The sequence below is a fragment of the Lepisosteus platostomus genome, chromosome 5, assembly GCF_059453375.1.
Source record: "Lepisosteus platostomus isolate fLepPlt1 chromosome 5, fLepPlt1.hap1, whole genome shotgun sequence".
NCBI classification, from domain to species: domain Eukaryota; kingdom Metazoa; phylum Chordata; class Actinopteri; order Semionotiformes; family Lepisosteidae; genus Lepisosteus; species Lepisosteus platostomus.
The window spans coordinates 61,330,798-61,345,879 of NC_142615.1; the positions used below are offsets into that span (position 1 = coordinate 61,330,798).

The 15,082-nt window shown below is 45.0% G+C and overlaps 1 protein-coding gene across 8 annotated transcripts; it reads right to left on the reverse strand.

The window, feature by feature from the left end:
* Positions 1 to 2,526: 2,526 nt before the first annotated feature.
* Positions 2,527 to 10,797, reverse strand: LOC148670595 (NACHT, LRR and PYD domains-containing protein 1b allele 2-like). 8 transcript variants are annotated; one of them, XM_088632536.1, is made up of 10 exons: positions 9,857 to 10,794; positions 8,193 to 8,394; positions 7,374 to 7,444; positions 6,815 to 7,032; positions 5,787 to 6,031; positions 5,238 to 5,351; positions 4,628 to 4,775; positions 4,224 to 4,259; positions 3,323 to 3,384; positions 3,090 to 3,227 (listed from the first exon to the last, which is right to left on the reverse strand). In XM_088632536.1, the coding sequence occupies exons 2-9, from the start codon at positions 8,214 to 8,216 to the stop codon at positions 3,341 to 3,343; spliced, it is 900 nt and encodes a 299-aa protein (XP_088488662.1). In that variant the 5' UTR covers positions 8,217 to 8,394; positions 9,857 to 10,794; the 3' UTR covers positions 3,090 to 3,227; positions 3,323 to 3,340. The 8 variants fall into 8 exon arrangements, with proteins under 8 accessions (XP_088488657.1, XP_088488656.1, XP_088488655.1 ...); XM_088632537.1 differs by having other exon boundaries at positions 3,091 to 3,224; XM_088632534.1 differs by having other exon boundaries at positions 3,141 to 3,227; positions 3,323 to 3,442; positions 9,857 to 10,797.
* Between the last annotated feature and the right edge of the window lie 4,285 nt (positions 10,798 to 15,082).

Consider the following 15,082-nt stretch of genomic DNA (forward strand, 5'->3'; position numbering starts at 1 on the left):
TACACTCTATGGGTGACAGGGCCTTCTCCTGTTTTGCCCCAAAGCTCTGGATCTTTATCCCCAAGGATATCAGAGAGTCACCTTCTCTAAACTCCTTCAAATCCAGACTCAAAACCCTCTTCTTTAGAAGAGCCTTTAATGAACTATTCTTTACCCCTCTGTTCCTACTGTATTTAATACCACCATATATTGTCTCCTCTAACTGTGTATTCTCATCCTGCTTATCTTGTGTATTTTTTAACTTTATTGTTGTCATTCTGTAAAGAGCTTTGAAAAGCCACCTCTAAAGGTGCTATATAATGTAAAGATTATTATTATTATTAATAATAATGAACAGTGCATTTAACACTGAGCACATGCGGTGCTTCCTTGCAAAGGATTGCAAAGGTTGGGAATTAGCTTTTCACTCGTGTTGTTGAAGACCGTATCCTGGCTTTGTTGCAGGAAATGTCTGGATGCCATCACCGGATCAAGGAAAGGATCAGGGTTTTGGGAAGTCTTTTTGATGCCTGACACTGTCTGAACTCTTCACCATAGCTGGCAGTAGATACTAGTTACGAACTACAATTTCCAATAAACCCCCTAGGAGACTTCATGGGGGCATCTGCATCTGCCTGGCCGTGGTGACGTTACACAGGTCCCTTCCTGTGCTGGCTGCAGTCAGAGACACGTGCCGAGAATAGTCACATGAGATCATCTTTTTTAAAGGATTATTTTCTAAAAAGTTAGTGAAAATATAGGGGTGTTTCCACAGGTTCTTGCATTTCGGGGGTAACTGCAGCTGGTATCGCGGATCTTCCTCTCAGCCTCGTACATCTTTACACTCATTACAGCTGATGTCACACTGTCCCATTTAAAAACTGTCACACTCTGTAACACACACACAGGACTGAACAGGACAATTCCCCACACTGCAACTACACTTCACTGAACTCACACCACTTTGACACACGAGTGTGTTTTTCCATTTTCACTCCACGCTCCTGAAAGCTTCTTCAATTAACCCTTTATATACTTTATAAATACAAGTATGAATAATTTTGCACAGAAACAGGGGAACTGGCTCCATTACTGGAGACTGTGAAACCAAACAAACTCTCTCTGACTGCTGGACAGTTTCTCACTTGTGATCCCTAAGGTACTAAGGTGCCAAGCCTTGCTTGTATGTAAGCATGAGGATTTAGAAGTCGACAAGAAATGTGACAGGAAGCCAGTGCAGGGACAGTAATGTGATCACTTGCACTAGGCCTGGTCAGGATTCTGGGTGCCAAATTCTGGTCATACTGAAGTTTGTTCAGTGTGAATTTAAATACCCCGGCATTACTGCAATCAATACGAGAAGACAAAAGCGTTGACCAACTTTTCAGCAACAAAGACAAAATAGAACATAGTGTGGTGGTATACCTGAGATGGAAGAATAATGTGTTTACAATATTTTGCACCCGAGAGTCAAAAATCAAGCAAGGATTGGATATAATCCTAATGTTCTTCAGTTTAGATTGAAGCTCAAGTACAGTACAATTCACAGACAGGGTTACTGCATTGGCTCTACAGAGTTCATGGGGCTTGTCTTGTGGCAGTTTTTAAAGGAAATTGTAAGTGACGAAGGGTTTTATATCAGAAATACTATTTAAGAGTGCAGAGACAGCTACTTTAGTGTCAGGTTTAGTGTGGGCATACTGTAGGTTTAAGTATCAGAAATGGTAATTCAGTCCATGGGAATTTAAAGTTCACTGTGGTTCCTCTCTCTGTTACAAAGTGGTTATTTGCAGTGAGGTGATTGTTAAGTGGAGCTGCAACAGCACACACTCAGATTTTCACAAAAAGGCAAGTTAGATAAATAGGGTGACAACTGTTTAGGTTGTTCAGAGCTGAGCTTGTTTTTAGGAACAGTTGTAGCTGAAGTGTTTAAAAGGCCCATTTCTTATGTCAGGCAATTAGAAGCAGTAAAACAGGTGTGATTGGTGGAGTGGTGGTTTTGGTAAGTTTGTGCAGAGAATTTGTTGCAAAGTGGGGATGAGGCAGGTAATGTGGTAGGGCAGTTAGGCTTGAGCAATCAGTTAATGGTGTAGAACAGCTGTCCAGGATTGTTATGGTTGTTCTCAATGATATGGGAGAAGTAGCTGGATCTAGCAGACTCTACTGCATCCTTGTACTCAGTCAACTGCTCCTTCCAGGAATGTAGATGTACATTCAAGCCAGAATGATGCCACTTACTGTACTTTCTAGTTTGTGGGAGACTGCCTTCATTGACTGCAGCTGGTCAGCCTTTATCAGAGCTAGTTTTAAAAGGTGCTTAGGTGTAAAGAGTAGTTAAATGAGAGGCATTAAAGGTTTGCTCCTTGTCATTCAGAGTATCACAGACAGGACAGCAAGAAAATGTAGATTTGGCCTTTTCTGGTCTCCTGTTGTGAAAGTGCGAGAAGAGCTGAAGAGTTGAAGAGTGTGAGACAGGGAATTCCAATCGAATGAAACAGCCAAGTGATCAGAAAGATAAGAGTGAAACAAAAGACACATGTGCAGTGATTCAGACAAAGGTACTTTTTTGCGAGTGGGATTGATAACAAGCTGTGTGAGACCAACGCATTTCAACGTGGCTAGTTAAAAATGTCAAACTGTAGAATATAAATTGTATAGAAATCAAACTAATTTGAAACAGAATAACAAGTTAAAATATAATCCTAGGGTGTTTCCAGAGCCACTCCTGCTCTCTCTCTTGCCTGCTGGGGAGTATAGGCTGGTTTTTACATTGTGCTGTCCTCCCTCCTCCTGGTCAGTCGTCAGGGTCCGTGTTCAGCTGACCAGGGTGTTTGTACCTTCCTCCTGCTCGAACACAGGATGGGGTCCCTCCTCTCAGCTTTGGTGGCTCCACAGTCGACAGCGGGCCGGGTGGGAAAGGGTTTCCTGTAAAGGTTTGTTCACCTCAGACCCGCGACTCTCACAAAGAGGGTGTTATGAAAACTCCTGTCCCTTCAGGTCTGCCATCAAATAGAGATACTCCTTTGCCAAGATCCTCAGGAGCTCATCCTTCCTCCTGTCCCCAGAGGAGACCATGGGACCCAACAGCAGCTCCCTCATTTTCTCGGAAGGGGTACCTCTGGAGCAGATCGTACTGTACTCCTCGTGGGTGATGATGTTTTTTTGTAGCAGGCTGTCCAGGATGGGCTCAACCCTGGTGACCCTTCTGACCAGCTCTGTGTGGTGTCTGTCCACAAAGTGACCTCCTACTGGAGGAAGAGAGGCGACCACAAGAGTCACAGTTTATTAATTAGTCACAGCAATATTAATCTATAATTGTCATCAGCTTCAGATATGATCTCACCCTCTTAAATAGACCGTGCTACTGTGGGCATCCCAAGTGACTCAACAGCAAGACAGCTACTTCTGAAAACACCAGACTCAGGATGGGTTGTGAATGACAGGCAGCTTAGCGACTTGCAGGCTGCAAATACAGCAGGATGTTGCCCAGTGGAATTATGGGTAGTGTAATTTGCCATGATAGCACAACATTTTTGAGTTGTGTAGACACATTCCAGCTGCTTCTCTTTACCCAGTTTCTGTTAACACACTCATACCCAGGTATGTTTCTGTTCGGAAGGTGGGAGATCATAAATCAAAAATAAAAATGCCATTATTTCTTATGGGAAAAAATCCACCCCGTTCTGAACCGAAGCCAAGTTCACTCAAAACCCACCCTAAACAACTAATACCATACAGACCATTACATAGTTCAGTGAATAATGCAGTTCTACTCAAATAAGCCAACTATAGCTGTAAAATAATTAATGATATTATATTTACATTTTTCATCCTTTCACTATAGATCGCTATCATAGTGATCGGCTAAAATGATGTGCATACTGTTGTTGATTATTATACTAAATAATCTTTTTCTCTTCCTTAAGACCATGAACAGCAACTACAAAACAAACACAAAAAAAACTGGACATGCAGGCAAGTAGGGCTCAGTAACAGCTATCGCTCCGGGAGTCAGTGGGCTAAAGTAGCAGAGGGTGATTTAACATGGGTTCCTCATGGCAGGAAGCTGTATCTTTCATGTGACAAGTCTTTGTTTTATTCAGAGAAAGTGATGCCCAAGACACTGACAACCGAGCTTTGTATAACTTGCATAACGCTTGTGCTCTTCAAGAAGCAGGCTGGATTGTGTTGAACGCTCACTAGTTCACACTCAGCTCCCCAAAGAGTTAGGAACTGAAACTCACCACGGGCTGTTGGAGGAGCCACTCCTTCTACAGCATCTGTGAAAGAAACGCAGAGCTTGAAGAAACTAAAACAGCTGAAAGTGAAGTTAGTTTTTTCCTTTATGTTTTAAACATTATCTGTGATAGGAGGCTGTTAAACTGCTTGGATTGAACAGGGCAGGATGACTTATTCACACACCAGACTCATGCAACACAACACACCAGACACACTCGCAATATACCAAACCTATTACACACCATATCCACTCAACAAAACACACCACACACTCACAATATACTATAACTATCACTGAATCACTACCCACTGAACACAACACAATACACACTTCACACACTCAATTGTAGGACCACGCTTATGGAAAAAAGGGTCATTTGTGGTCAATGACCCACCTGGAAGGTCCCACCTTCCAGCAGCACTTTCCCAGACCAGACTCTCAGTTCTTTACTCTCCGATCTAAACAGCTCCAGTTCCAGCTCCTTCACCTCCTTGGAAAGTATGACTTCAAAGGTCCTGTGGAAGTTAGGGTCGTAATCTAGGAAAAACAAGTGTTTCTGGAAAAGAAATAACATGCCTGATGTAAAATTCACACACATGTAAATCTCTATATGGGTCATAGGAACAGTCCGTGATATATCTCCCCCTGTACTTGCAGTGGTCTCAATTAATTTTTTTAAAAACGTATTCAACTTTGAAAGAGTCTTTTCTTTGTGGTTCATGATAGGGAACATAGCAGCTCCAAAAATCTGTTGAATGTTAGTGCAACTCTCCAATGTCCAAGAAGTTTAAGATATTTGTGTTTGGATCAAGTTCACATGTCAGCCTCTGTGTTTTTGTACTGAAAAACATTTCATTACCGTTAATAGAAAGGGAAAAAAATTGTCCTGAAGTTCAATGTGGCCCCTAAAGTTTACAGGAGAAATGTGCAAAATGTTATCTTTGTGCTCAAGAGTGTCCTGTCCTGACAGATCAGTTGTGTTCGTGTGCAGAGTCATGTCTGCAGGTACAGAGCCTACCTTTGGCTGGACTGTCGATCCCTCTATCCCACATGATAGACTGTATTCCGTTGACTCCAGGACACAGTTTGAAAAAGTGGGAATGAATTTGTACCCAGTGTACTTCGATTTCACCTTCGTAATGAACATGTGAAAGTGTCGGTCTTAATGGCAACATCAGGAGAGCTGACAATGTTTTACAGTTGTTATTTGAAGTCAATGGATTTGAGAAAGTACACTTTCTGACATTGTGTTTGATTTTTCAGTTAGAATCTTTAGACTCTACTGTTATATATACTGTATCCCTAAAAGGAGCTCCATGGGCTAAAACACCTTGTCTTGTTTGTAATTTTTCTTCTTTGCTTATGGACTCATTCCACACATCCCACTAGACAAAAGGACACCAGGAGGAATCCTTAGAAACGCTCACTGACAGACTGTAGAATAAAATGCTATCGAGTCTCTTTCTCCCTCTTCCAGACTGTTGAGGTAATAATTTATTTCTGTCTGGGATTGAAGATCAGGACATTAAAACGCTCCGTGTGTCTTTGAAGAGCTGCCTGGTCTCACCTCTTCCATGTTGACATTGGAGGACAGTAGCAGGACAATGAGCTTCTGCCTGGAAGATAGTTTCAGGAGCAACAGCAGCAGCTGACCTCTCACCTCCACTTTAAACCCAAGGATTTTCAGTACGATGGTGAAAGGAGAGAATCTATCCACTTTGACTTCAACATGGGAATCTGTCACTCCCGTGGGCTGAATGATTTCTGTATTTCCATCCAGTCTGTGGGCCACCTTCAGCTGAGCCCAGATATCTGTGACAAGGAGGAGACAGGAAAACCCCACATTAGACTCAGCTTCTTCATAAGACACAACCCCTCTCTGTCCAGAGAAGACTCAACTGTGTGTGATCTACCCCAGTGTGCAGTGGAGCCCCAGCTGTGACTGATCTACACCAGTGTGCCGTGGAGCCCCAGCTGTGTGTGATCTACCCCAGTGTGCAGTGGAGCCCCAGCTCTGTCTGATCTACACCAGTGTGCAGTGGAGCCCCAGCTGTGTCTGATCTACCCCAGTGTGCAGTGGAGCCCCAGCTGTGTGTGATCTACCCCAGTGTGCAGTGGAGCCCCAGCTGTGTGTGATCTACCCCAGTGTGCTGTGGAGCCCCAGCTCTGTCTGATCTACACCAGTGTGCCGTGGAGCCCCAGCTGTGTCTGATCTGCCCCCAGTGTGCAGTGGAGCCCCAGCTGTGTGTGATCTACCCCAGTGTGCAGTGGAGCCCCACCTGTGTCTGATCTATACCAGTGTGCAGTGGAGCCCCAGATGTGTGTGATGTACCCTAGTGTGCAGTGGAGCCCCAGCTCTGTGAGACTGTACCCCAGTGTGCAGTGGAGCCCCAGCTGTGTCTGATCTACCCCAGTGTGCAGTGGAGCCCCAGCTGTGTGTGATCTATCCCAGTGTGCAGTGGAGCCCCAGCTGTGTCTGATCTATCCCAGTGTGCAGTGGAGCCCCAGCTGTGTGTGATCTACCCCAATGTGCAGTGGAGCCCCAGCTGTGTGAGATCTACACCAGTGTGCAGTGGAGCCCCAGGTGTGTCTGACCTGGTGAGGTTTCAGAGTGGGGAAAGCAGACGAGCTCCAGCACATTACTGACGGGACAGTTGATGTTGTAGGTGGGGCTGACAGGCTGCAGGCTGCTGAGGAGGGAGGGCTCAGCTCTGAAAGGCTCAGTCCAGTACTGCACTTCGGCTGGCAAGGCCATGACAAACCTCAGGCCTGTGATACTGCACGCGTAGCAGCCTCTGCTGCTGAAAGCGAAACTGCAGAGAAAACCTGTGAGCTCCAACTGCACGTCAAGACCTCCGGACCAAGCAGAGACGTTGAACAAAGAAAAAGAGCCTTCATTGGGTGTAAGCAAAGATGGGAAAACAAAAGCCAGGAGAAAGGAGGAGGTGGGCAGGGGACAGGCAGAGTGGCCAATCAAGTGGTGCGAGGTTGAGAGAGGTGAGGGCAGGTGTGAAATGAAATCAGCAAACCAATATAGAGAATTAGAAGCAAACAACTCTGTAGACTTGTGGCCTTGTAAAGTTTCAGAAGGGAAACTTTACAAGGCGCTTTCCAGCACACAGAACAAACAGCAGACAGCACATTGCCTCTGTACCTGCATCTCACACAGCTCCCGTCAAGACTAGTCTGAAGACAGAAACTGGAGTGTGGAAGCACAGGAGGTGTCTGTGAGACAGAGTAGGAAGAAACATTGGCTACTGAGTATAAAACAATGGGTACAGAGAAGGGTCTGTACTGGACCACTGCTCTTCTTAATTATATATGTGATGTAGTTAGTGGAGTACCACAGGGGTCTGTACTGAACCACTGCTCTTAATTATATCAGTGATGGAATTAGTGGAGTACCACAGGGGTCTGTACTGGGACCATTGCCCTTAATTATATCATTGATGTAATTAGTGGAGTACCACAGGGGTCTGTACTGGACCACTGCTCTTCTTAATTATATAATTGATATAACTCGTGGTGTACCACAGGGGTCTGTACTGGGACCGCTGCTGTTCTTAATTATATATGTGATGTAATTAGTGGAGTACCACAGGGTCTGTACTGGACCACTGCTCCTAATTATATCAGTGGTGTAATTAGTGGAGTACCACAGAGGTCTATACTGGACCACTGCTCTTAATTATATCAGTGGTGTAGTTAGTGGCTTACCACAGAGGTCTGTACTGGGACCACTGCTCTTAATTATATCAGTGATGTAATTAGTGGAGTACCACACGAGGCTGTACTGGACCACTGCTCTTCTGAAACAAGGTACTACATTACAAAAATGGTGGTGGGGATGTGGAACAAGCTGCACATCCATGTTGTTGAAGCCCATACCCTGGATTCTCTTAAGACAGAGAAAAATGATAGAGTGCTAAAAAATCGTTAGGAAATGGGTTTATCAGGATATATAAACACTTACCTTGACTGTGCCATCTTCAGACATAGCTACCCCAGCCTCAGATCCCGCAGTGTGAGATCGCTCAGTCTCAGGTACCCCGGACAGAGGCAACTCAGATGTCCAACTTGTGGAAACTGAGAACTGAGCAGTGACAGGAGTGAGATCTACCAGGGAGGACGATCACAGCACTTCAGTTGTGAGACAATATGTAAATTCCAATGACCTTGTAGGGAAAACCGGTTCAGGGACGCCAAATATGTAATGTAGTGGCTCTCTGAAGGCACCAGTTCTGTAGGGTTTGGGCATTTACTGAGACAATTATTAATTGTAGCAGTAAATCACAAAGTTGATTCTTTTGATGGCTTTAGAATCCAACCATGCGACATAACTCAAACAACGCGCACACACAGGTACTAATACACGAGGATACATTTATTAATACATAGAATATGCATGTAAAACTAACAGATCTTATCGAGAGGGTTATCAGAATAAAAAAGAGATATATTCAATCAGTTACAAAGTGTTACACATATCAAGAGGACATATGTTCAGTATATCATCCATTTAGACCGTTTCGTAAAGTGAACTTGGTTACAACTTCTACATTAGATACTCAAAACAAGTACATAACTCTTAGGAATTAAATTGATATCAACTGGTTGGGATAACAATTGAATTCTCGAGCTGTAATGCATTGAAGTTGAATACTCATCCAATCTTTGGGGATTCAGATCTCCTGCGGACTCAAAGAAACAGTTGCAGGCTGTTGCTGTCCAATCCGCGCTCTCTGGCTCCGTGCCAGGCTGTGCTGTGCGGCTTGCGACGGTGCGCTGCTGATGCTCACTGACCGGCTAGTTGGTGTTGTTTAACTAGCACAGTTTGTGCACAGGAGAAAAGATGACTGTGGGTCCTAGCAAGTCAGGAAGAGGACCGGTTCGTTCCTGATGAAGAGCTAGTTCTGAATAGTGATTCAGCTGTCCACAGTTCCGACCTGTTCAGGAGGCCTGCTGCTGGTTACTCTCTGGCAACCTCCACTCTAGACTCTTAGAACAAAGGAAAGTTCTGGCACTCGGACACACTGGCCGTTCCGTGGTTGTCCGGGCTGAGTCTCAGGATGGTCAGGAGGCGCGCTGCGAGAATGTCCTGCCCTTGGGAGCCTTCTGCTCCTGGGCCGTCCTGCCCTGGAATTCTCCTTTGAATTCCCTTTAGAATTGTTGAATCTGAATCTGAATCTGAATCTGAATCTGAATCTTGTCTAAATCTGAATCTGAATCTCCCAGGCTCTCTGTGTTGCCTGTTTTTACCTGGAGGAACTTCAGCTCATTGATTGGCTGAAAGTTCCATGGGTATCAGAGTCCCACGTGGGTTACTCGGCCCTACCAGTCCCTGATTGGTTGATCAAGGTGAGATATGAGTCACTTACTCCTGACACTTAGTAATGCAGTCCAGATGTCCAACTGGCACTCCCTAGACAGATAGGCGCCAATGGGTGACCATTGATCATGATAGCCAGGCTTAGCTAAGTGCATCCCCCTTTGGGAGCTGTCCTTGGACCTTAAATCACCTTGCATGAATGGTTTCTCTGTGGCTGCACCACAGAGATGAACAGAGAAATGAGGCCTAATTTGGGAAAGCTCAGAAACACTTAATTCTGCCTTATTATTAAGCCTCGCCGCTACAACCTGCTCCTCTAAGACTCTGTCTGGGTGGGGGGGATTTGTCTGTAAGGTGTCTCTTTTATCATGTTTGCAACGTTTTCCATAGATACTTCATTTCATACCCTTTTTCCCCCCAAATGTCCTCTTGATCTCATCACCCCCCTGTCCTCGAACCCACCCAATCCTAGATGGCCAGTATCGGGGTTTCAACCCAGTAACTCTAGGCTGGCGGCAGGACCACAGGTTATGTTATGTAGTTTACAGTCATCTCCCAGAGTCACCTGGGAGCCGAGCAGTAGACAGCTCCATTTTTGCTACGTCAGGAGCCAACAACTTACCGGCTGCCAGTCACATGTGACTCTTTCGGCGGTAGTTACGGCAGCTGACTGGACCCTTTCTTGTAGTGTTGTCAGGCCAGTGGAGGTGTCGAACATTACATGATACGGCAGTCCTATTAATTGATGCCAACATTAATTCACCTAAGTAAATTATCTGGACTATGTGTGATCATCCTCCCCCTTCTATACTTGGCCCAAGGACAGCCATGTGGTTAAAGGGGAGCTGCTGTCCCAATTCTCAGACCAGTTATTACATCTCGGTAATAAAATATACTTACGATGCAGAACAACAAGTCGCCGTGTTGTTGCAAACTCGCATTCAAGATCCCACTGTAGCGGCAATGCTTGTTAATAAGACAGAATTAAGCGTTGGTATGCTTTCCTAAAGGAGGCCCCATCTCACCCTCCATCTCTGTGGTGCAGCCACAGAGAAAGTATTCATGCAGGCTGATTTAAGATGTTTTCTTTTGATAAGGAACAAGCTCCCAGACTGGGATGCACTTAGCTAAGCCTGGCTATCATGATCAATGGTCATCCATTGGCGCCTATCAGTCTAGGGAGTGCCGAATGGACATCTGGACTGCATTCCTAAGTGTCAAGAGTAAGTGACTTATATCTCACCTTGACCAACCAATCAGGGACTGGCAGGGCGTGGTAATACCACGTGGGTCTCCAATGCCCTCCAAACTCTCAACTAATCAGCACACATCTGGGTCTTGGTCAAAAAGGGAGCGCAAGCTCAGATCGGGGTTCTCCTTGGCCATTTTCGCGCATCCTCAGAGACAATCACGTGACAACTACTGTTGTCTGCAAAAGGACTTGGACTTTGTTCTAAGCGCGAGGCCGAGGATCCCATACGTACTAAGAATTCTACCAACGTGAATGCTCCGCTTGATCAACGACAGCCTACAGTTGGACCGTCGTCGACAACCTGAATAGCTTATTCAGAAGCAGCGCTGGACCGGGAACGAACCAGCTTCTTCCCAGGCAAAAGAGTGACTTGTGAGGACTCGCAGTCACACTCTGTGCTTAGAGACTTTCTACTACCCAGCCGGACTGCTGGTAGATCCCCTCGGAGCAATGACTGCCCTGCACGCCGCAGTCAGATTCCTCCGCCCATCCTACTCCGAGCTGCACCTTGACTGGTTGGCCGGTAGCCAGAGGACGCCGACACAATGCCCATTGGACAATCGCTGGAACAGAGGCTGCAACAGAGCCTGTCCGCTGGTTTGGTGTTCGTGCCGGGAAATTCCAAATCCAAACACAGTGGATAAGTAAACCCCATGTTCTACATTGCGTCTCGAGAATGCAATTGTACCTCAACACAAGTTGTTATCAATTTAATTTATGAGTAATGTATTTACTTCCGAGTTTAGAGTAACAGTGGGTAATAACACTGATTAGCGATTTGGTAACCGAACGATATATATTGACATATATTCTCTGTTGTGTATCTCTTTGTGTTTGCATCTCTTCGAGATTATATACCTTGTATATTGATAACCCTCACAGTAAGGTCTGCCGCTCGTATCCAGGCAGAGTAGTATATGTTTGGTGCACAATTTATATTAATAAATGTATCTCGTGTATTGAACCAGTGTGTGTGCGTTGTTATGTAACGAACAGTTCTTTCCGGACCCTATGCGGACGACACAGTCCGACGGAGTGGGGGAAACACTAGGGAAACGTCATGCAGGAAAACGGGGCTGAAGACAGGGGGGCGTGTCCAAGGTGCGCTGGTGCACGGGGGAGGTGTGGCCGAGGCGAACAATCCAAAAGAGTAGTCCTTAGGGAATATCCAAAACATAAGGGTAAGTCCAAAACCAGGAGATCCGTCAGAACAAAGAATTAAAAACCACGAAGACCGGGTCGGAACCGGCGGACGGGGAACAGGAACGGGAACAGAGGTTTAAACCTTAACGGGACCAGGCGCTTCCAGGTCCCGGACTCGCACGATATGGAAATCAGATGCAGAGCCCGGATGAGCGTCAGCGCCTGGCTTTTAAGGTGGGCTGGGAATAGGGAGCAGGTGCATAGAATAAAGTCTTAAGTGAAAGGGCTGGAGCACCCTTAAGGAGGGGGAACTATAATCGTGACATGTTAGTTGTTCTGACGATTGATTTCCTAAAAGCCCCAACAAACAACCTTGTGATTACTGCTACAATTAATAATTGTCTCAGTAAACCCATCAAACCACTACAATGTACTGGAGTGTCCAGTCAGTGTGTCTGTATGAACCCCTCTCTCTCTCTGTCTTACAATGTTAGTGAATAGGGAGGACAAGTTAGGCCATGAATCAATTAAAAAAATTATAACCCCTCTAACATTGACACAGGAGCAGGATTTGTGGCTGCTGAGGTTCAGAGCCTCACATTGTCTTACAAAAGTGCTCATCTGTGTGACAATGAACCCTTTCTCAGTCTGTTTGGGGGGTGGGGCTCAAGCTACTGTCTCCCTTCCTCAATTTAACATCTGATTCGTCCTCACTACCAGACAAGGCTGAAGAGCTCATGGATTTAAAATGAATATTTAACATGCTGTGATATGTAAATATAACTAATATAAATGTCAATATAATATACATACTCATGAGAAGTTATCATCAGTGAATGATTATAATTATAAAAATCTATTGTACATAGTGGCTTTAAAATCTTTGTATATACAGTTTCAGATTAAAACAAAGTTTTTGCATATTTTGTTCTTTATATATGGTTAAGTCGGGGAACCAGAAGAGCGGGTAGGGTTGTAACCCCGGCATCCTGGCCAAATTTCCCATTGGCCCTTACCCATCATGGTCTCCTAATAATCCCCCTCTCTGAACTGGCTCCATCCCTCTGCTCTCCTCCCCACTGAGAGCTGGTGTGTGGGGAGCGTTCTGGCGCACTATGGCTGCCGTCGCATCATCCAGGTGGGGGCTGCACACTGGTGGCGGTAGTGGGATTCCCCATCTGTGGAATTCACATCTCTAAAGATCTAACCTGGACTGTGAACACTGACTCTATCATGAAGAAGGCTCAGCAGTGTCTTTATTTCTTGAGGTGCCTCAAGCGATGGGGGATGCCAATACATGTGTTGGTGAACTTCTACCGCTGCACCATCGAGAGCGTCCTCACCAACGAGATCACCGTGTGGTATGGCAACACCTCTTCGCGAGAAAGAAAGGCACTGCAGAGAATGGTCAATATGGCCCAGAAGATCATCGTCTGCGGTCTCACCGAGATTAAACAGCTCTATGAGGACCGCTTCTGTGGTAGAATTCTGGCCATCACAGTGGACAGTCACCACCCCGGGCATGAGCTCTTCACCCCAATGCCCTCAGGCAAGAGATATAAGAGCATATGGACACTTACCACTAGATTCTTCAATAGCTTCTATCCACAAGCTGTGAGACTGGCGAACACATTTAGCCATCCCCCTTGGACCACACCTACACCATCACCATCTACCTCTTTATGATTTCTTATCTATTGCACATCTCCAGTCATTGTTTACACGTCTGTATTGTTTACATTCAAACTGTCTACATGTTTACTTGCACATTGTCTATTGTTTGTTTGTACATTGTCTTGATGCACTGTTTGCACTTTGTTTTGTTTTTTACACTTATTTTACAATCGAGAGACTTTCTGTAAGTAAGAATTCCATTGTACCAGTACCGGTTACATATGGCAATAAAGTTCAAGTTCAAGTTCCATTACCTGTAAAGCACTTTGAGTGGAGTGTCCAGAAAAGCGTTCTGTAAGTGTAAGCTATTATTATTATTATTATTATTATTATTATTATTATTATTATTATTATTATTATTATTAAAGAAGCAAGATCACAAAGGAAGTGACTTAATTCCAGCAAAACACATATAAATCAAGTACGCTTATAGCGAGGGTTTAAAATATAATAATTATATTATTACATTTTCTGAACGAGATGCCCCAACAACTTCTTAACAGAACAGATTATTGCTCACCACACAAATCACTTTTTTTTCCCCATTAACCACTCCTAATAAATGCTAAAACATCGCATTTTCTGTCACGCCCTCTGCAGCCAGAGGGAGCTCCTTCTCTATCCTGTCCCTAGTTTCCGGCCTGCAGTCCTTTCTGTCCCTCTCTTTCCCTTGGGCTATATATTTCCGGGTCTTGCACTCTGTCCTCGCTCAGCATTGACGTTCGGATGTCCTGAGACCCGCCTAGCACCAGGGCGCCCCACGTCTGCTCCCTGAGGGCATAGGTTTCTATACGGCATTCCTGAACTCTTTGCACTAATGAGCCCGGGCCTTTTTCCCGTCTCGCCGCTACGCATATGGGTCTTTTTCTGCTCTCCTGCTCCCCACAGTTAGTCCCTTTGGACATCCGTGACATTTTCACAGGAAAATTAGTTAAGTCTTCCCGGTCGCACAGAGACGAGCACATATCAAAAGGCAACATTCCGTTAAAACAGATACCAATGATGAAAAAAACAATCCAGTAAAAATCCAATAAATGTATAATCCTTGCTAATATTCCCAAAAAACATCTAAAGCGGACCACCATAACGAGCAGTTGACATCAGTGATGTGCAGTGTTTCTCTAATATAAGTACACATTTAAGTCGATGTTAGTCCAAACGACATGTTTTCAGCCCTGTTACTGTCTTGCAGATGTTTTCAGCACCATAACCCGTTGCTACCTCACACAATAATAATCAACTTTATTTTATATAGTGCCTTTAAAGGTGGCATCTCAAATCATGGCTGCCTATTTCAAGAAATGCCCTGGGATTGTTAATGACCACAGAAAGTCAGGACCTCGGTTTAAGTCTCATCTGAAGGACAGTGCCTGTTTACAGTCCAGTGTCCCCCTCACTATACTGGGGCATTAGGACCCACACAGACCACACGCTGAGTGCCCCCTGCTGGCCCCACTAACACCTC